The sequence below is a fragment of the Tarenaya hassleriana genome, unplaced genomic scaffold (genome assembly GCF_000463585.1).
Source record: "Tarenaya hassleriana unplaced genomic scaffold, ASM46358v1 Cleome14, whole genome shotgun sequence".
NCBI classification, from domain to species: Eukaryota; Viridiplantae; Streptophyta; class Magnoliopsida; order Brassicales; family Cleomaceae; genus Tarenaya; species Tarenaya hassleriana.
Window position 1 is genome coordinate 1,616,042 of NW_010964598.1, and position 19,772 is coordinate 1,635,813.

General features: G+C 36.1%; 4 protein-coding genes and 1 long non-coding RNA gene across 10 annotated transcripts in view; 1 reads left to right on the top strand and 4 right to left on the bottom strand.

The window, feature by feature from the left end:
* Positions 1–4,679: 4,679 nt before the first annotated feature.
* Positions 4,680–7,303, bottom strand: LOC104808230 (pentatricopeptide repeat-containing protein At1g80150, mitochondrial-like). 3 transcript variants are annotated; one of them, XM_010533867.1, is made up of 3 exons: positions 5,350–7,303; positions 5,132–5,184; positions 4,680–4,900 (listed from the first exon to the last, which is right to left on the bottom strand). In XM_010533867.1, exon 1 carries the CDS (start codon positions 6,703–6,705, stop codon positions 5,530–5,532), a length of 1,176 nt encoding a protein of 391 aa, XP_010532169.1. In that variant the 5' UTR covers positions 6,706–7,303; the 3' UTR covers positions 4,680–4,900; positions 5,132–5,184; positions 5,350–5,529. The 3 variants fall into 3 exon arrangements, with proteins under 3 accessions (XP_010532169.1, XP_010532167.1, XP_010532166.1); XM_010533865.1 differs by having other exon boundaries at positions 5,090–5,184; XM_010533864.1 differs by having other exon boundaries at positions 4,680–5,184.
* A 282-nt stretch (positions 7,304–7,585) lies between these two features.
* On the bottom strand, positions 7,586–9,326 carry LOC104808231. Its single transcript, XM_010533868.2, has 5 exons — positions 9,182–9,326; positions 8,575–8,688; positions 8,240–8,319; positions 8,027–8,151; positions 7,586–7,917 (listed from the first exon to the last, which is right to left on the bottom strand). The coding sequence occupies exons 1-5, from the start codon at positions 9,232–9,234 to the stop codon at positions 7,846–7,848; spliced, it is 444 nt and encodes a 147-aa protein (XP_010532170.1). The 5' UTR covers positions 9,235–9,326; the 3' UTR covers positions 7,586–7,845.
* A 2,615-nt stretch (positions 9,327–11,941) lies between these two features.
* Positions 11,942–13,091, bottom strand: LOC104808232 (ethylene-responsive transcription factor WIN1-like). The gene is given in 3 exon segments (XM_019201954.1): positions 11,942–12,212; positions 12,214–12,597; positions 12,800–13,091. Coding segments are annotated over 3 exon segments (540 nt in total). The 5' UTR covers positions 12,880–13,091; the 3' UTR covers positions 11,942–12,136.
* Positions 13,092–15,988: 2,897 nt separating this feature from the next.
* On the top strand, positions 15,989–18,152 carry LOC104808233. 4 transcript variants are annotated; one of them, XM_019201942.1, is made up of 5 exons: positions 15,989–16,173; positions 16,301–16,370; positions 16,843–17,105; positions 17,337–17,427; positions 17,505–17,673. In XM_019201942.1, exons 2-5 carry the CDS (start codon positions 16,366–16,368, stop codon positions 17,536–17,538), a joined length of 393 nt encoding a protein of 130 aa, XP_019057487.1. In that variant the 5' UTR covers positions 15,989–16,173; positions 16,301–16,365; the 3' UTR covers positions 17,539–17,673. The 4 variants fall into 4 exon arrangements, with proteins under 4 accessions (XP_019057487.1, XP_019057486.1, XP_019057488.1 ...); XM_019201941.1 differs by lacking the exons at positions 15,989–16,173; positions 17,505–17,673 and adding exons at positions 17,686–17,752; positions 17,831–18,152; XM_019201943.1 differs by lacking the exons at positions 15,989–16,173; positions 17,505–17,673 and adding exons at positions 17,686–17,752; positions 17,831–18,152 and having other exon boundaries at positions 16,303–16,370; positions 16,838–17,105.
* A 939-nt stretch (positions 18,153–19,091) lies between these two features.
* LOC104808235 overlaps positions 19,092–19,772 on the bottom strand; it is a 3,946-nt gene continuing 3,265 nt past the window's right edge. The window contains exon 2 of the long non-coding RNA XR_770909.1: positions 19,092–19,335. This is a non-coding gene — a long non-coding RNA (uncharacterized LOC104808235). The remainder of the gene's footprint in view (positions 19,336–19,772) is intronic.

Here is a 19,772-nt window from a genome sequence, read left to right on the forward strand (position 1 = left end):
TGTGAATAAAAAGGCCCTAAATTTACCTTTACCAAAACCTCGTATCTCATCTTCGGCGAAACCTGGTGTCCTCCATCGTCGGCGATTTCTTCAGAAATCACCGATAATTTCTTCATGCAGCGGTGTCATCAGCGTCACGTTCTCTTCGGGCAGCTTAGTCTCGTCTTCTTCATGCAACGGTGTCGTCTCTCTTCAGTCGGCAGCGAAGTCGTTTTTGTGACTATCTTCTTCTGGCTCCGCGAGTTTGTTGCCATGAGGTGAGTATTTTCGTGATGGGCTCTTCAAGATTTCTGCAAACATGCGTGCAAATTTTTTTGTCATGGACAGATTTCCAATGATATTTGACCGCGTTTTTTTTCTGCTGTATTCTTCTTCGGTCGCGATTTTACAGGTTGACAGTGAATATGTATTTCGGTGGGTGCACTGATTATAATGAAGATGGAGATATGGGGTACATTAGCGGAGAGAGGGCAAAAGTCTTTATTGATAACCCTCGAATCTTTTATGAGACATGTTCGACGAAATCTTGGATTCGAAGATAAATGGAGCACCGAAATCTGGGATTCGAAGAATATTCTACTGTCGAAGACCTTACCGATACCGATGAGAGAGTTTGAAAAGAGTTAGGTTTTGGTAGGTTAGTCGATTTGGGGGTAAAAATAGATTTATAGTTTGTTTTTTATCCGGTTTAACATTATGAAACTCGATTCAATACAATCCCGTTTATTTCCTAAACCCGATTTATCAAAACCAGCTTCTGTACTCGTGGAAATAAAAACTGACATAGTTTCGCACATCACAATCCACATAGGATTGAGTTTCAGTCAATATTGGTCAAATATTCGTCTGGAATTTTTTAACAAGATTAAGATTTATTGAGACACTTTTTGCAAGTTCAGGAATTATTTGGCACCATCGCAAGTTCAGAAATTTTTTTCTCACACTTGCAAAGTTCAAAAATTTTTAGAGGTTTTTCCCATATATATATATATATATGAAGTAACGGACCTATTTGTATCGTAATGAGGCATAGGCCTCTCTTTATACAGCTATTTTTTTTTCTTTCTTCACTAATTTTGTAAAATCTGAAATATAATCATATAATGCCCCATAACAAATACAGAATAACAAATTTATTGCCCCTATTTACAATTATTTTTAGGTCCGATTATATATACGTATTTTATTTTTTATTTTATATAAATATAGATATAAATTATATTTTAATTTTTATCTTTTTAATTGAAAATTTTTCCACCTTAATAAGATAAAACGGTATTTTGTTTCCTACGTGGTAATGATGTGTCATTGAATCCGATTAAAAATTAAAATATTTTTGTGAAAAATTCAAATTTTGTATATTTATATGAATTTTTTTAAAAAAAAATTGTGTTTTTTTAGACGATTTTCGCTTATTTTTTATTTCATTGTTTGGTATCTTCAATTTTCTTGATTTTTTTTTTTCATTGTAACGGGCCCATAAATAGAATGACGAAATATGGATCCCCAAGTTGGTACGTACGTGGCATTTAATGCACGTGACTGATAAGTCTTGTATCGCTTTGTTGAATCATTGGCGTCTTTGATCCTTCAATGCATTTGTGGAATTTTGTTTTCTATTTTCAGAGGAATTGCTCTTCGTTATCTCTCTCCCCATAGTCATTACGTTGCGTATCCTTTACGGTATATTTTAAGTGTATTTTAATTATATATATATTTGTCGTCTGATAAAGAATGAAAAATATTTTTTAATTATATATATATATATATATATATATGTATTCTCCTTCCTTTTTTTCTGTCTTTTTCATGTGTACATGGTACATGGTACATGCATGAGACGCGACACATAGTTGTCGGCAAAAAATTATCCGACCAATCGGATGCGAAAACTAGATATTCGAACTATTGAATTTGATTAATACATATGTAATAACTGGGAATTCGGATATAAATTAAGACTTTTCCTTTTCAAATTTAAACAACCATATCTATATATAGCCGATACATTTAAAAAATATCTTTAATTTTTTATTTAAAATTTTAACCTTTTTTAAACGTCATAAAAATATTTTTTAATAAAATTAAATTCAATACATATAAATTCAAAACACATAGGTGCTAAAATCAAATTTTAAATTCTTAAGGGTGAAACGTTGGGATGCATATCAGGGCATTCCAAGAAATCCGTGGCCACGATAAGAACACATGTCCATGTCACAGCTTTTGTCGTGTAGATCATGTGATCCTAGTCATCAAATTCAAAACGAAAAAAAAAACATGTTAAATTATGCTGGACAGTTTCAAAATCAAACATGAACAAGGCCGAATGCGACATCCATCTTATCGAATAAGAAAAATAATTATTTGAATCCATCGAGAATATGTTTGCGCCGAGTATCACGGTTTATCCATAGCATCTATATATTGGCGTATTCATGAAACTAGTCCAATTTGATAATTTCTTGTATATGGAAATTTAAATATTTAAGACCCTAATGAAAGAAAAACGTGTTACAGAATATACGGAGGAGTTTGAGGAACATGTTAAAGCGTTTGGGCATGGCGGAAATCACCATAGATAGTTCAAAAATCGGACCAAGTAACCGAATGTGTTCAAATATACGTACCGTAAAATGGTTTTGTTCGAGCGTACATGCGTGATCGGACTTGTACATGTTCAGATGTTCGTATGCACTCGGGCCGGGTTATTTGGGATGTGAATGCGTGCTTCTCGGAACTTTTTTTTGCTTGATATCCGAGTATTTTGGATCACGCCACAGATTAATCTTGGGGAAAAGGATCAACCATGTGATTTGAAATATACGTTTCTCTTATCTAAATCTGAGGTTCGAACTCAGAATGGAATAAACATTTAAGGGTGCTTCACCGGTTGAACTAACCAAATTTGGGTTGCATGCTATGCTTCTCCGACTTGTTATGAGCACCTGAAAAATCCGAATGTCACTTAGTTTAAATTGTTGTATATTGTTTAGGAAATTATGAAATTATCTTTATAAAACGTGTTTAATGCATGTTAATTCTGATGAAAACATAGATGGACTTTATGATTAATGATCGCAACAACATTGATATTTTCAGAGGTTTTAAATGCGTTAGGTGAATTGTGAAAAGATGTCTTCAGAGAGTGCAATAATTTATCAGTTAGTAACAGTAGAAAACAATTTTACGGTATGAACCGCCGTTATTCGCATGAATTTTCATATCCAAATATATAATTCAATCGATTCTATAATCTCTGTTAATTAAATTTTTAATCAAGATTAGTTTTTTCACCACTAGTAGCCAATAATAAAACGTACAATATGTCACGTCCTGTCTAGAGAAAGGAGCATTAGGTGGATTGTAATTATTATATATATATATATATATATGTATGTATATGTAAGGGTGACCTTTATTAGGATGAATATTCATTGCAATATATAATGGAAGTAGGGACGATGCAATTGGGAAATGCGTGGCACACATTAACTATACACTTCTATCTGTCCATTTTTGTAACCAAAATTCTTCTAGTGCTGCACAGCTATATATATATATATATATGAAAAAAATTTAAAACCCTTTAAACACATGAAGTTAAAATGTTAAATGAAAAACTTTTGTCTGTACTAAAAAATATAAGACCTGCAATGACTAAAAAACGTGAAAAGAGATTATATAATATGATTAGATATTTAAATTTGAAGATCTTGAATATTTTCAAAAATCTTGTCAGGCTATATATATATATATATATATGTATGCAATGTATGTATGTATGTATGTATATGTCATTCTTTATTTATTAATTTTAAATATTTTAGTTTTTAAATTACGTGGTAAATGACATAACGGGTATAGTCAAGTGTGAACTTGTCATATAAATAAACACGATCAAATGCTACGTAATCACGTTTGCAATTCATATGAGTACATTCGTAGGCTCAGTACGTATGGATTTTCAGTCAAAATTTAAGATTTTAGATATTTTTGATAAAATTTAGTAGTCGAAGGGTTTTTTTACAAAAAAAATTATGTATGAATCTGTAAAATTTTAAAATTTTAGGGTTTTTTATTCGATTTTCCGGGAACTTTATCTGATTTTTATTTAATTGAACCCTACAAGACATGATTTAAGATTCATCGACGTGACAAAATTTGGTTAAAAGGGAAAAGTTGAGATTGAACAATCGGCCATAGGATCCAATTTCTTTTATTTATTTAAAATAAGCAGAGATAACATATCATATTTTGGAGAAAAAATTATTAATTTAATAATAAATCAGTCGTAAAGGATAATGAGCTCCATAATCAAAGATCATTCATGGGTTTTGTCCTAGTTAATGCTGATTAGGCTTAACCCAAATTCAAGTTGTACATTACCTGCTCCATCTTTTCACGTAGACAAATTATATATATACATATATGTGTGTGTGTGTGTAAAGATGTTTAAATTATTTTTTATAAAAAAAAAAGAAGGTTATAGATTATCTTATCAACTTCAGTAGTGATCACATCAAAGCAATTTGTAGAATTTTAATCTATCATCGTCAGCTTTTAGATCAATAATTCAATGGATAATTCCATGCCAATAGAAAAACATAAAGGTCACATTAAAATACGGAAAAATAAACAGATATGACTCTTAAAACTTATAAATTGAAATCAGTAAATTGAATTCCAAACTCATTGGGCAAAATTTTCGTTAAACAATTACGTAACAAATTTCGACAAGTAACAGTCGCTTTCAGACCACACATTTCTGGTGACTTAATTTTTTTTCCGCACTTCTCTCAATCTCGAGACACTCAATCTCTCTCACAAGTGCCTTAAGAGCCACGCGACCTAATCACAAGCTCTACACATTGTTGAAGCCCCAACCCCTCTTCAGGAACTGCGACAAAAGGCGGAAACTTTCAGTGTTCCACAAATGGGTTTTGAATCGAAATCGATCACAAATCCAATCGGAGATCTCTGGTCTCCGCTCTTTCGCATGGCCTTAGCCGTGCTGTTGCAGGACAAGCCCTGAACATCGATCTCCCAAGTGGAAACGAAGAGAAAGTTTCTTTAAGATAATGCTTACGGTTGGCCAGAACGGTTGAAAGCCGAAGTTCAAGGTTCTTACAGGCGGATTCCGGCATTAGTCGGGGACATTGTATACACCATTCTGCTATTGTGCTGAAAAATCAACAGAGAACAAATGGCTTTGGAGATTAGCAGAACGAAAAGAAAATGACCCGAATCTCATTTCGAGCATAATTTAGTAGGAAACATGAAAATCTAATCGATGCATTCAGATAACAGAGATGAGACAAAAGAGTGTGAAACAGATTAAGGGCTTACTGGTGGGCTTTATTGGCATGGAAGAACAGATAACAAACGAATATGCCTTCAGCTGGTGCTCTAAGAAACCTCGTTTCCTTGTTTTCGCCACGTGTTTACGAAAGAAGCTTGGTACAAAGAATCCTTAAGACGCCCTGTTCTGTAAACAAAAAAGAGATCTTTTCCTTTTCCATTAAATGATTAATCCCTAGACAGAACCGATTGCAGGGACATCAACTGCTTTGAGCTGATAGGAGGCACTCGTTTGCGAACTAAAGACATGATTAACGTAGCCTTGTCGCATCGCCCCATTTTCACAAGCCCCTCAAGCAATGTCCGAACAGTGTCCATGTTCGGGTACCACTTCTTTCCCATACAATCCTTACACATCGTATATGCCAAATCAAACTCCCCTCCTTTACAAAGATAGTGTATCATGGTCTGATAGATCTTCACATTGGGTTTGTACCCTTTCCCACGCATGGCTGAATACACCCTTTTGGCCATTTCAGGGAATCCAGCAAGACAAAACCCCTTGATAACCAAATTATATGTTACCTCGTCAGGGACTATCTGAAGTTTCGGCATTAACATCAACAGATCATTTGCTTCCCATGCTCGTCTCCTATTCACTAAAAATTGAATCCTAACGTTAAAGCTAGTGAGATTAGGCGTAACTCCTTTGAGGATCATAAGGTTCCACAGTCCATTTCCAATCATATACCGATTGTGCTTGTAAAATGCTGACATAAGGGTTGTATACGTAACCACATCTGGTAACAAACCTGATTTTTCCATCTCTATCATAATCAAGTATGCCTTGTCAAGAACTCCCATCTCACAGAAAGCTTTGATGACGATATTAAAAGAAAACGTATCAAGTTGAACCCCATACTTCCACGGAACATCATGAAGGAACTCCTGGATGGTGACCGGATCAGGGTTCAATGTCAAAACCTTAAGGGTCGCATTGAAGGACTTAACGGTCCTCTTGCAACCATACAAATGCATATTGTAGAAAGTATCAAGGGCATGCTTGGTCATTCCAGCCTTTCCATACAGCATGATAATCCTAACAATGAAACCCTCACGCCTACCTTGAGGAAGAGTCTTCTGATGCTCAAGCAGATCCTCGATATAATCAAACCGACATGCCCCTGCTAATCTAGAAACCGTATCTTCGAAAGCAAACCGATTCTCAACAACCAAACGGTTTGTGGCGTTAGCTTTGAAGAGCTCGTATAGCTTCTCTGGGTCTCGCTCGGCTTTGAGCTTGACAAGGGCAGGCTGAATCTGATTCAATTCAGGTATAGAAGCAATGCCAGTGGCTGCGGAGGCAGAATGGCAGAGTCTGCGAATGGGTCGCAGAGAAAGCATGATCCAGGTCCTGCCTTGAATCTAAACATGCCCCTTAGGTGAAAACGAGACTAAATAGGATGGTTTCTCGAAATCTTCACTACCCATCAACCACACCAAACTTCTTCGAAATGTAACACCTTCAGATCGATCTGTCGCTGGAAATCGCTCTCAGACCATAGACAACGAGAAAGCCAATAACATCAAGACCAGCTTCTAAGAGGAATTTTCACAAACAGATTCTGGGTATCCTCACGACAGTGAACAGGCAAAGAAAGTGCAGAATCCACGTACTTCGAAGATTCCTCAGCAGAAAATAATCAAAGCCCAACACGAATCAACAGTAACCAATTCAAAATACCCATCAATACTGTACATATTTATGCGCAGCCAATCTTCACCTCGTTAGCTATTGATCCTAACGGCGTAGCAATGGAGGAAAGGACATAAATTTTCCGACTGAGAAGCCTGAAAACCCCAGAGAAGAATCGGATTAGCAAGAGGGTAACGTCGGAGACGGAGGAGGAGATCCCACGACTACGGAACAGTTGAAGCCGCGGAGGTTTAAGGTTGTAGGTTTCTCAGAGTTTCCGGTCCATTCTATATACCTCTGTGGGCTAAACGCCTAAACCACGGGTCCGTCAGATTGCTGTTCGTGTGCGAATATAGGCCTTTAACTGATATTCTTGTTTATTAAAATATGACCCCGTAAGTCTTACTGTTTTCTATTATTAGGCCCATATTTCTCTTCGGGTCAATTAAGCCCAAAAATGTTGATATCAATCTTGGGTAAACTTGTCTTACTCTGTACAATTTTGGTCCCTGTTAACCAACTTGTTTGTCTTTTCCCTTGTAGGTTCTAATTACAATACATAATTTGTACAATTGCATCAGTCACACATTTACGAGAATATTCTTCCATTGCTCTGTTTTCAGGTTCATAGCATAAACACTGATACATCCAATGAACAAGAGAATCGAAGGTTGAAGAAACATTGAGACACAATGGCTTTCTTTGATCAAACAACAAATAAGTTTTACTCGAAAATAGTCGATATGAAGTTCACCAGTGAACCGGAAATAAGAGATGTTGCAACTCAATTGGAGATCTGGAAAACTATCAGTAGAAGAATCTCTGCTTCGACAAGATGAACTGCCAGACTAAAACTCAGTCGGAGGTTTCAACCTTATGAGTCGTTTGATTCTGTCTTTGTCCGTGTTCTCCAGAAGCCCCTGCATGTAAAAAAAATACCCAGAAAAGCACGACATTACACGGTGGCAAGACAAGAAAAGGCGAGAAATTTTGCGCAAATGCAAGAATAAGAAAGATTTCCGTCTTTACCTTCCACACGATTTCATCAAGGCACAGGCATATTCTCCCGTATTTGTCAAGAAACAGACGCTCGGTTGGTGGCTTTCCACATACGTCTTTGACAGCCCCAGTAATGACAAAGATCACTTCTGCCACTGTTATAAAACCATCCATCTCAGAAAACCGATACAAAGAGTCTGAACCAAAGATCTAACAAGAGAAGAATGACATGTACAAACTTACAAGCAAGTTCATCGTACTCGTCTTTGCCAACTACAAAGATACTAACATCCCCTAGCACCGTGTACACGATATACACCGACCTGCAGAAGGAAATATCTGATAAGACTTTGCTTATATATCACCACTGGAACCACCATTATCGGCCCGATCAAAGATTTTGAATCACGACGGCACAAAATACACAACAGACTGTTACATTCATAGCTCTATGTATAAGGTTTCCAGTCGGGTTGGAACAAGAAAGATTGCGTTATGGAAGTTGAGTACCGAAATGAAAAACCCTTCAAGAATTACACCACGATAAGGAAACGAAACCGAAGTTTAGCACAACTTACTTGTGGCAAGCGACGAGGAGCTCCTCATTTTTGACACCTTTGAGGTTGTCTGCTCCCAACTTAACCAAGAAAGATCGCCAGTGAAGCCGCTCCTCAGCTGGGACGCCATTAAATCTACAGAAATTTCTTCACTGTGAGATAATGCGTGTTTCACTTCAGAGTTTATGCTAAAACTCGACAAGAAATACGCCTCACTGAATCAGAAACATTACACAATCTACACTTGTGCCCCTGTTGGAGTATCAAAAGCAGAAGTCCCTCCATTTACATTACTTAGAATTCATTGCGAGAATCAACCACTCAATATAGCACGAGGGCGAAGTCTCGATTCGTTAAAGTTTACGATTTCGCCTTGATCTGGGATGAAACAACGGAGAAATTATCAACTGCTTCCTAATCAGATAGGCTAACAAGCGTCTAGATCCGTATCGAAATCAATAAACCCAAGTCTAGAGCTGATCGATTTCGGAGTAAATCCGAAGAATCCCTAAATTCGAACGACAACGTAAGGGATCAAATCAAGGAACCCAGAAAGCGATAGATATCATCGAAGGCAGAATTCGAGACAGAGAAAAGTGATGAGTGAAATAGGGGGAAAAGGGCATACCTTTCGATCAAGATGTTTCCTTGGGAGTTGGCGAACAACACTGCTAGAATCATTGAAATTTTCTGGGATTTTCCTTCTGGATTCCTTCCTCTGATCGGTTTTTTTGAGAGAGGGAAAAAAAAGTTTGCTGCAGATTTCTTTTCTTTCCGGTTTGTCTTTAACCAGCTCGATAACTTAACCCATCATTATTTTTTGGTTTTGGTTGAGATTAGAGGCTTAACCGATCCATTTGATACCAAAGTTACATATCAACAATTCTCAATCATTTTAAAAAATTTTATTTGAATAACTGAACAAAATTATAAGCTAATCACGCAGCTATTTGAAATTATGAACAACTATTTTCGACATTTTAATCCAATGGTAAAAAAATTATTCATCTTTTTGGTTATTTTCGGCATTTTCTGCAGTTTGATGCAATAAATAATATCGTCCATGTAATGTATAGTATAAATATGATGAATGAATCCGTTAATCTAACCATACGGAAACGGAATTTCTATCACATACAAACAATATCACATACACCTATACGTGGCCATAAATTAACTAACTCAAAGCAAATAGATTAAAAAAGGGAATATCCCAAAATAATACCTAAATTTCATGTTTCAGTCAAAAATAAATCTGAACTTTATAATCTTTGTCATTTTTAATCCTATTATTGACGTGACGTTCCGACATCCTACGTGGCAAGTCAACATTTTGACCGTATTTGACATATCATCGTCCACGTGCCACGATATCGGAATGCCACATCAGCAATATGGTTAAAAATGACAAAGATTATAAAGTTCAGGTTTATTTTTGACTAAAAAATGGAGTTCAGGTTTTATTTGATAAAAAATAAAGTTTAGGTTTTATTTTGTCAAAATTGAAAAGTTCAGGTATTATTTTAGAATTTTCCCATTAAAAATATATATATTAACAATACAGATGGTAGACATATGAAAACCCTCTTAATTTTTTTTTTTGGAAATCTATGAAAACCCTCTTCATTCACAATATGGACACAGACACATTTCCATAAGCCATTAAAAAAAGGCACGAGTTTTTTTTTTTTAATAAATGTATTCAGAAAACAACGCATGTGATTATTTAATATGTGGAACAATTAAGATGGTCTTTCTCAACATCTAACAAATGGTAAGGCATCATAGATCACATTCGGGGGGTGTGGGGCCGCATATATGGTGTAGAATGGAATGGGGCCTATCCATATAATGACTAACTAAAAGTGACATTCATTGCTCAAAGACTTTAGCTTTAGGCTCATGAGATGTTATTGTCACTAATTTACAGGGCATTAGAGACCCCACCTCTTCAATCTTGTCCGTTCTTATACGGGTACCTTCGAAACTGGTTCCAACCCACATCACATGCTCTCTCTCTCTCTCTCTCTCTCTCTCTCTCTCTCTCTCAGCAAAACAAGTAAGGACTGAGTACTTGCTCTTGAAGTCTCTTTTGTGCAACCACAACTATAGTCTCTATAGAGAAACAATAAAGGAGCACCAATGGCAGTATAGGACATATTGAAAGGGAAAGCAGCCTAACTTCATCAAATGCTCACCACCCATTTCTTCTTCTCTCATCCAACTCACCCACCCCAGAGAGTTTAGGCCTCGCTAAGCTCAAAGTGCGTTTAAAATGCTTTCACTCAGCTCGAGTGTTTCATGAAATCAAAGATCACGCAAACCCTAGAGAATCCACCCGTACGTCCATATATCCATGCATGCATGGGATATGCATATATATATGTAAGATCATTCCAAAATAACGATAACTTTTGACCTAATTTCTTGAAAGGATCGTACGGTTCATTTGCTGGGTGAGTCATACGCTGGATCCTCCATTTACATCACTGGAGAACTTAATTCAGATGAGAACTATATAATTGAAGTGAGAGTCAATAAGTCATCGCGGCTCATCATTAAGAGAAGACACCCATTCCATTCATCACGATGACGCTCCAATATATATGTCAGCCATTAGACATCCGATCTGGCAACAATTTCACATATATACATACATACATACATACATATATATATAAACACCCGTCGTTGATATATATACTTTCTGTCAAGTACAAATTTTAAGTACAAAACGACAAAGAGACTTGGGATACTATTATAAGAACATGATTTCAGCTTAGTTATGCAGTCATAATCGTTGATATATACTTTCATGGTTGACCCCCAAAATCACAATTAGGACGTTGATATATATATTACGTGTGCGCGATATGGTTTGTTTTTTTATTTCGCTTTTAGAAAGTACCCAAAAGCTCAAAATGGAAAGCCAAGAGCACAATGCATTTCTTGTGAATCGTTTGCTTTAATGGGCTTTCCTAAATTGGAAAGAAAATGCATTGCATGAGTTGGGGTTGTTGGTGTGTGTGTGTGTGTATTTATGTATCCACTTTCTCTATGTAAATCAATGTAAGACCCATTTACCTTATGCATGTTATGTGTCTAACTCTTAACTCGGCATCGGATTTACATGCAACCACTTTTACACTCTAAAAATCCACAATGTCTATACACACACACTACTTGTAAACTTTATCTAAGGTCTTCCATGAAATGGATTACTACTAACTCATGCCAGAGATATATTATAATTTAAAATCATTACAAATTTGATGCAAAATAAACAGGATTCTTATACACAAGTGGTACAAAATACCACTCTTGGTGTATAAGATCTATAGCACTGAAATTAAAAGAGATTTTATTTATTAACAAATTGCAGCTTGAGATCTTGACAAACTCAAACATTCTCGTGGTCCACTAATACAACACATTACATATGTAGAAGCTTCTATATATATGAAATGAAAGGCAAAACATAACGCGCTTACGTATGTGTAAATAAATGGATCTTAAGGTATAATTACTGCCACATCACATACCATCAACACATGACTATATACCTAATATAAAAAAAAGGGGTTTAATTTCCATTCAGGAGCTCCTCTATCATCTGCAAAGCAACCTTCTCCTCTTCGTCCAACGCTTCTGCTCCTTCTGCCGACGTGGTGGGCGCCGCCCATCAACCACACCAAACTTCTTCGAAATGTAACACCGAGCTCCACCGTCATGACCCAGCTGGAATCTGACTTGAGGCCGGCGCGTTTCTGCCACACGCCGATGTGGGAGTTCTCGTTGTCGAGCCTGAGGCACGTGAGCGATGGGGATGGAGATTTGCAGCACTTCCTCAGTTTGGCGCTGAGAATGGAGGAGAGGGAGGGATTAGAAGATGAGATGACGGTTTTGCCCTCGCCGGAGATGTTGTCGAGGGGGAGGGGGAAGTTGGTCTTGGCGTTGCGGCCGCTCATGAGGACGGCGGCCTCGTCGTACGCCCTCGCCGCCTCCTCCGCCGTCTCGAATGTCCCCAGCCACACCCTCCTTTTCCTGCTCTCGTCATAAAAAAACAAAATTAATTTCAATGATCGCAAAGCCAAAATACATGGACCAAAGAAACATTATAGTCGGAAAGGAAGCCATAACAAAGTACAGATGAGAGCTTATTTCAAGTTCTGTGCATATATATATACACACACATGTACGTATGCATGTACATATGTTGTCTGAGAGAGAGAAGGGTTATAGTTACAAAAGAGGATGACGAATCTCAGCGACCCAAGAGCCCCAATGGCGTTGCCTGACACCTCTGAACTTCTTCGTCTGTACCATTTCTCTTGCCCTCTTACTTTGTCAGAGTGAGAATGCCCGTTTCTACACTTGGACTATGTGGGAATGTATATGTATATGTATATATACACACACACACAATTATATGATCGAATTATATATATATAAAAAAAGATGTGAATCTGCAGAGGGTGGGGGCCGTTGTGTACTGATCCTATATATATGTGTATGGGGTCTCTTCGATTTGTGTACTGATTCCTCGTTGGCGAACATCTCCGATATTAATCCCTCCCTTGAGTTTGATTTGTTAAACTCCACATGCTAATTACTTTTCTTGTTCTTCATCGCCGGTAATCATATATATAAAAGTACACAACTGGAATTGGGTATTAATTACCAATCATTAAAAAACAACATAAATTATATCCAATAAGGGTATATATAGGTTAACTAATACAAACATTCCCTTGAGCACAATATTGTAATAGAAAGACGGAATGTTTTAATTTTCCAGGAAAAAAAGAGAGAGAGTAATGTTTCCCTTTCTTCAGGTCCAAATATTGTTAGGAATTGTTGGTATGTATTATTATAATAGCATAGAGTTATCAAATCTTCGTTCATATGTTATATATATGGTTGGCTTATATATATATATATATACACAGAGTGCGTCTTCTCATTTGCAGACGTCGTTCTACATGTGTATATGTATGTAAGTATTTGCCCCCTTTAATATGGTATTGATTAATCGGTCCAACCCTTGAAGTTTGTTATCGTTTATATAATCGTTATATCATATATATGGTTCTGCATATTTGGATTAAAATATTATTTGGTAAAAAAAAAAGAATACAGAAAAGAAATTAACGTCGGAAAAAGTGGTTGCCCATTGCATACATAGTTAGCCACCGAATTTGTAGGGAGAGATAGAAAATAAATTTAGAGCAAAATGATAGTGTTGGAGAGGATTGAATTTAATCCCCAATGGTTACAGATTTAATCCCCTTACACGAAAGCTCCTGCATATATATACACACACAAATATATATATTTCATTTTAAAGAATACATGAATTTTAATTCCAACATGATAATAAACTAACTAACTATTTAAAACTATTAAATATAGCCATAGAAATTTAAAATCATAATACATTACAGTCCAAAAGCAATCTTCTCTTTCATGGCTTTGAGTATATTATCATCATCAATGCGTCTATTACTGTCTTTAAGTGCATTCCCATAGCGTCTACCATACACACCATCACCTTTTTTTCCCCTTCTAAGTCATACATACATACATACATACATACATACATACATACATACATACATACATACATACATACATACATACATACATACATACATACATACATACATACATACATACATACATACATACATACATACATACATACATACATACATACATACATACATACATACATACAACTTGCTATAGATATGGGTATCTTACAATGTTGACTACTCATCATTACCAGATTCCGATGACTTCAAAGCGTTAAAAAAATTGGGGTGTAATTTGCCATAAATAGTCCTTATAAGTGCATGATGACTATCAACGCATATATATATGTATGAAACATTTTGAAAATTTTAAAACAAAATATATCCGATATTGTTTTGCCAACTTCCACAGGTATATAATAACGAGCTAATATTTCGGATTTGACATATTTATAATGTTTTGCAAAAAAAAGTTAAGTATTAAAAAAAAAACTATTGGATCATCATAATGGTTCAGAGATCACCCTAACACATGCATCAAATTCGGAAACCTTGGAAACGGGAAGGGTAAATTTACGTTAGGGGATTGGAATGATCAATGGTTGCTGCCGTGGGACCCACTCTGGTGACCATCTCTTCATTAATTCGTGTAAAAAGTTCGATTATGTATATAGAGAATTTCTAAGATATTCGACAAATGTTAGCCGAAAAAAACTTTGCCAAATATTATATATCGATTTGCACGATTATTTATAAAAATTTATAGCTTAAATGGATCATATATATTCAATAACGGATTAAAGTTTTGGCATATGAACAAACTTACAAAAAAATATATATATTCAAGACAGTTGACTTGATCGGTTCCGTTTATAACTTTTTTTTATAATTATAAGGTCTTAATTTGGATACGAGCTTAGACATATGGGTTTTCCGAACTCTTGAGATTAATTGGGTTTAGGGCATAATGCATTTGTGTTTAAAATTATTTAATAGGCTCGAAAACTAACGCAATACAAATTGGAAATTTCGTACGTATACACGCTACGCATAGGATAATACGTATGGGCAATTTGATTGGGCTTTCTATGCCCATTAACATCTTAGAGTAGCCCAAATCATTACAATTGGGCCTTACCCAGTTACATCTAAATGGCCTTCATACCTCATTTTAATGGCAACCATAACAAATATTCGGTAAGAAAGCCGCGTATTTCTATAGATTCGGGATAACGTATGATCATCCAAAATATATAGTTTTTGTATATTATTTAATGAAATCCTTTTTTTTTTCTAAACTATATTCATGAAATCTTTTGTCGGATGAGGCTAAGATGTTCATTTGTGGATAAGCGCTCGTTTAATTATTCCTTAATATCCGGACAGAGACAGAACCACAATGGGAAGTGGCTATGTATGAATCAAGCCATAGCTACGATAAATAATTTTACAAATAAATTAATCAAAGTGAACTTTTATTTAAATTTATTCGTTACAAATTATATCAATTCAGTATAGAAATATATATTGTTTAATGGATGATATCGTCATTGACAGAATTCGATTACCAACTCAACCAAAAATATGATAATAAACCAAATTGGCCGATTATAGTTTATACGGTAAACACCAAACACGAACGGTGAGCACAAAAATTAGGAGAAATAATTGGTATTAAATTAAATTTTTAAAAAAAAAACTATGCAATTTACGACAATATCCTCACGGCGACGGCAGCCGTATAACGGCTGCGGGAAGGAAAAATCCCTCCCTGTTTTCAATAAAAAAATAATTGGTATTAAATTAAATTTTTAAAAAAAAAACTATGCAATTTACGACAATATCCTCACGGCGACGGCAGCCGTATAACGGCTGCGGGAAGGAAGAATCCCTCCTGTTTTCCAATAAAAATAAACTAAAGAGGAAAAAACAAACGTAAAGGCCAACCCTTCTGGCTCCTGCAACTGCGTGTGATCAGAGGGTTGTAGCCTCGAATTTTTCAATTTTAGAAAAGAAATATGATTTTCTCGATACCCAATTGAAAAAGGAAGCAAATTTGGTTGAACCCGAGGACAAGAATCATCGGGCAAGTCGAGAGATTCCTGGATTCCGCTTTCTTCTTCTTCTTCTTCTTCGATCCATTTCAAGTTTGTAATTTTATGTGTATATTTATCTATCGATTGATTCTTTCTCGTTGCTTTTTGAACCTGTAGGATTTGTTTCCTCGGAATATCTCGAGCCTTCGAGATCTGTCGGAGCTTCTGGGTTCATTGCACCGATGGGGTGGGATTATCTCTTCTCTTTCTTTCGATTCGCTTTTCTATCTGAAGCATATGCGTGTTTCAATTCATCAATGGTTCTGTCGTTTCGTTAATATCGATTTTGATACTAATACATAGATTCTTCCGATTGCGCTTTTGGGTTCAACGATAGATAAACCCTAGTTTCATTGTTGGGTAAACACGCTTTCAGAAAGAAAAAAAAGATTTCAAGGTTATTTGCTCTGCGCTGATGTTGTATGTATGGATAGCTACAGAATGCCTATGTGTGTAGCCATATGCTTTGGAAGCTATAGCATATCTGTGTAATGTGCTTATGAAACTACAAATTTTAGGATTGGCCGAGAGCTTTTGCTTTTGAATCTGGTGGCATAAATAAATCACATTCGTCTGAACTTGAATGAGATTATCTCGTTTTTGGATCAATCTAATATATGCTGCATTATTGATCAGAGTATGGTTTTGTAACAGAGCAGTGGCTGCGTGGCATGTTATAAAGCTCCCGGTTCGAATCCCGCTCTGAACGAGCCAGCAATCGCATCAAGAGAACCTATAGTTCGAACAGTCAAGAAACCAAGTGGGTCGGAAGATTTCTGGTCGACGAGCACGTTCGATATGGACAACAGCACGTTTCCGTCACAAGGGAGCATTTCATCAATCGGCACATCCAACCATAACTTTGCTGATTCTCAAGCTGGTTCCAGAAATTCAAATGCTCCTACCGAGTTCGTGAATCACGGTACTTTACTTTTTTGGCTTTTATTTGCACATTCCGCTCGGTTTCATGTTATGGATTTGTGATCAGCTTAGCATATACCCGAAACCTCAGAAGGAGATATATGGTTCAGCATGTAGCCAATTGGCTTATCCCTTGTCTTGTTTTTTTGCTTGGAACTGCATGCCCTCGCATTTGTGATGGGTTTACAAAGTCCTGTTTGGTCCATCTTGTATATATCTCATGTGGCTGCAGGTCTTAGACTCTGGAATCAAACTCGGGAGCATTGGGTGGGGAAGAAAAGACCCGATAACCCGCTGAATCACAATCAAGAACCTAAATTAAAGTGAGTTGAACCATTGCTCCTCCTTTCTTCTCTAAAGCTATAATTAAAACGGAATCATAAGGTGACTGTATCTGTAGACATTTCACAGGCATCAGGATGATCATCTCATGATTAGAGCTTATGCGTTCTTTTCTTGTATAACCATGGCGTCAGCCGTTTTCCGTTTGGCCCGGCTAATCTCTGAATTCGTGCAAAACTTCCATCTCCGCTTAAATCTCGGGTCTCAGAAAAATGGCTAAACATATTCCGGCTTTGCAGTTGGAACGCATCGTACGACAGCTTGCTCGGGAGCAACAAGCCATTTCCGCAAGCCGTCCCTCTCTCTGTAAGTTTCCATGGCCTCCCTTATCAAAAAATGACGAGATGTATGTCATTTTGTCTTTGATCATATAAATGGAAACAGGAGATGGTGGATTTCTTGGTGGACATTTGGGAACAAGAAGGTCTCTATGACTGAAGTCATAGACGAGGCGTTTCAAAGGATACGAGAATGGCTTCCTGTCGGGTGGCGAAGACAGAACATAAACCGAAGCTTCGAACATTGCGCGTCTTTTTTTTTTCTTTTCATAATTTCCCTTTTGTTTGTTCATTATGAAAAAAAAAAAGACAATTCTTGTGTTGTGTTCCTCGTTCCACCGTCTTCAATTGGAAATAATCGAGAAAACGGTATGTCTTGTTGGAAGATTCAACATTTTTTTGTTAATTGGAATATGAATTCCCAGACAGAGTTAAATCTTACAATCAATATATATATATATATAGATAAAAAAAAAATTAATTCTAAGTCTTTTTCTCCTATCATTTAAGAAATGCAGAAATTTATGTTTTTTCCTCCGACGACAGGCTTCGAAGTCTTTTTCTCCAATTCATCAACATTATTATTATTTTTTATAAATCTTCATTCAATATTATACTGTAAATGTACAAAGATCCAGATAATCATTTTAGCAGATTCTTGATAATAATAAATAATATTCTCCATATCTCTCTATATATAACCACAATAATCTTCATTGCATGCATGCTATTGTTAGAATATAGCCAGCTCCTTAAATATAGGAGTCACGATATTCCAAATCTATCTGAATCTTACCATAATAATCATTAAATAAACAAATCAGATATACAATAGTTGATATGATAATATTGTGTCCATTATTATTTTCCATCATATCTTACAATATAGATACAATGGAAGCAAATCAGATATACAAAAGAATAAAAATGAAATATAGATACAATGGAAGCAAATCAGATATACAATATTTCACATATTTATTTGCCTATTTTAACAAGACAGTTTATTCACTATATAATCAATACACAAGTGGCAATATTTCAAAACATACTCAACATCAATAAAAAATTTATCCTCTCTCTTTGGTTTCGCTGCAGCAACAAGTGGAAAAAAAATGCTTTCGTCAAGAAAACATAACCTGAGAGCTGCATTGTTCGTCTTCTTTATCATATCTCTTCACCATATATCGGGTAACCCTCTCAAACACTTTTTTTTCCAAACCAAACCATATATATATATATATATATATATATGAGGAAATATAGAATTAACATATACATTGTCACACCCGCATCCCGCTTACGCTTGTGCCACGTGGATAAATAAAATCACGATTGAAAAATTTCGAAATGTAAAATCGCGGGAAGATTAAAACATTCATTTTAATTATAATACAGCGGAAGACATTATAAAATACAGAAATACATTTGTACACGTACTTGAAGATATCAGTATATAGTACGAATGGTGAATTGTATAATACAAGAGTCTAAAGATCACCACTCTTTATTTTAAAAAAATAAAGTATGACAAAATAATTATACATGATCTGGATAGTCCAATTGTCACCGGAACCCACGTCTGCCTCAGTCACTATTGTTGCTCACGACCTGAAACGTTGCGTAACAACGTCCTAAGCTATGTGCTTAGGGAGGAATTCGGGTGTAACCCGAGATTTCTATTTTTATTGAAAACGGCCAAGCAATATAGTCAATACTATAATATACAAGCGACGAGAAATATCAATCAAATCAATCATCGTTAAAATCAATCAGCAATCTCAAACAAATCCGTCAATCGTCTCTACGTGTATCTCACACGTAGGTAATTCAACAACTCATTCATGCCTGTGTCGAACACGAGGCGCAACAGTCCAAGCAAAATCGTTTGCGAGGACCTCAAGTGATCTTCATACTCCTCATCGGTCACCGATATCACGACTCTCGGTACCGGTCATCTCCATACCCACTCCAGACATCGATCCCCGATGCCGCCGACTGCCGGGCAAAGCAGCTCTATGCTAACTCCCCCTCGCCGACCATCCGCC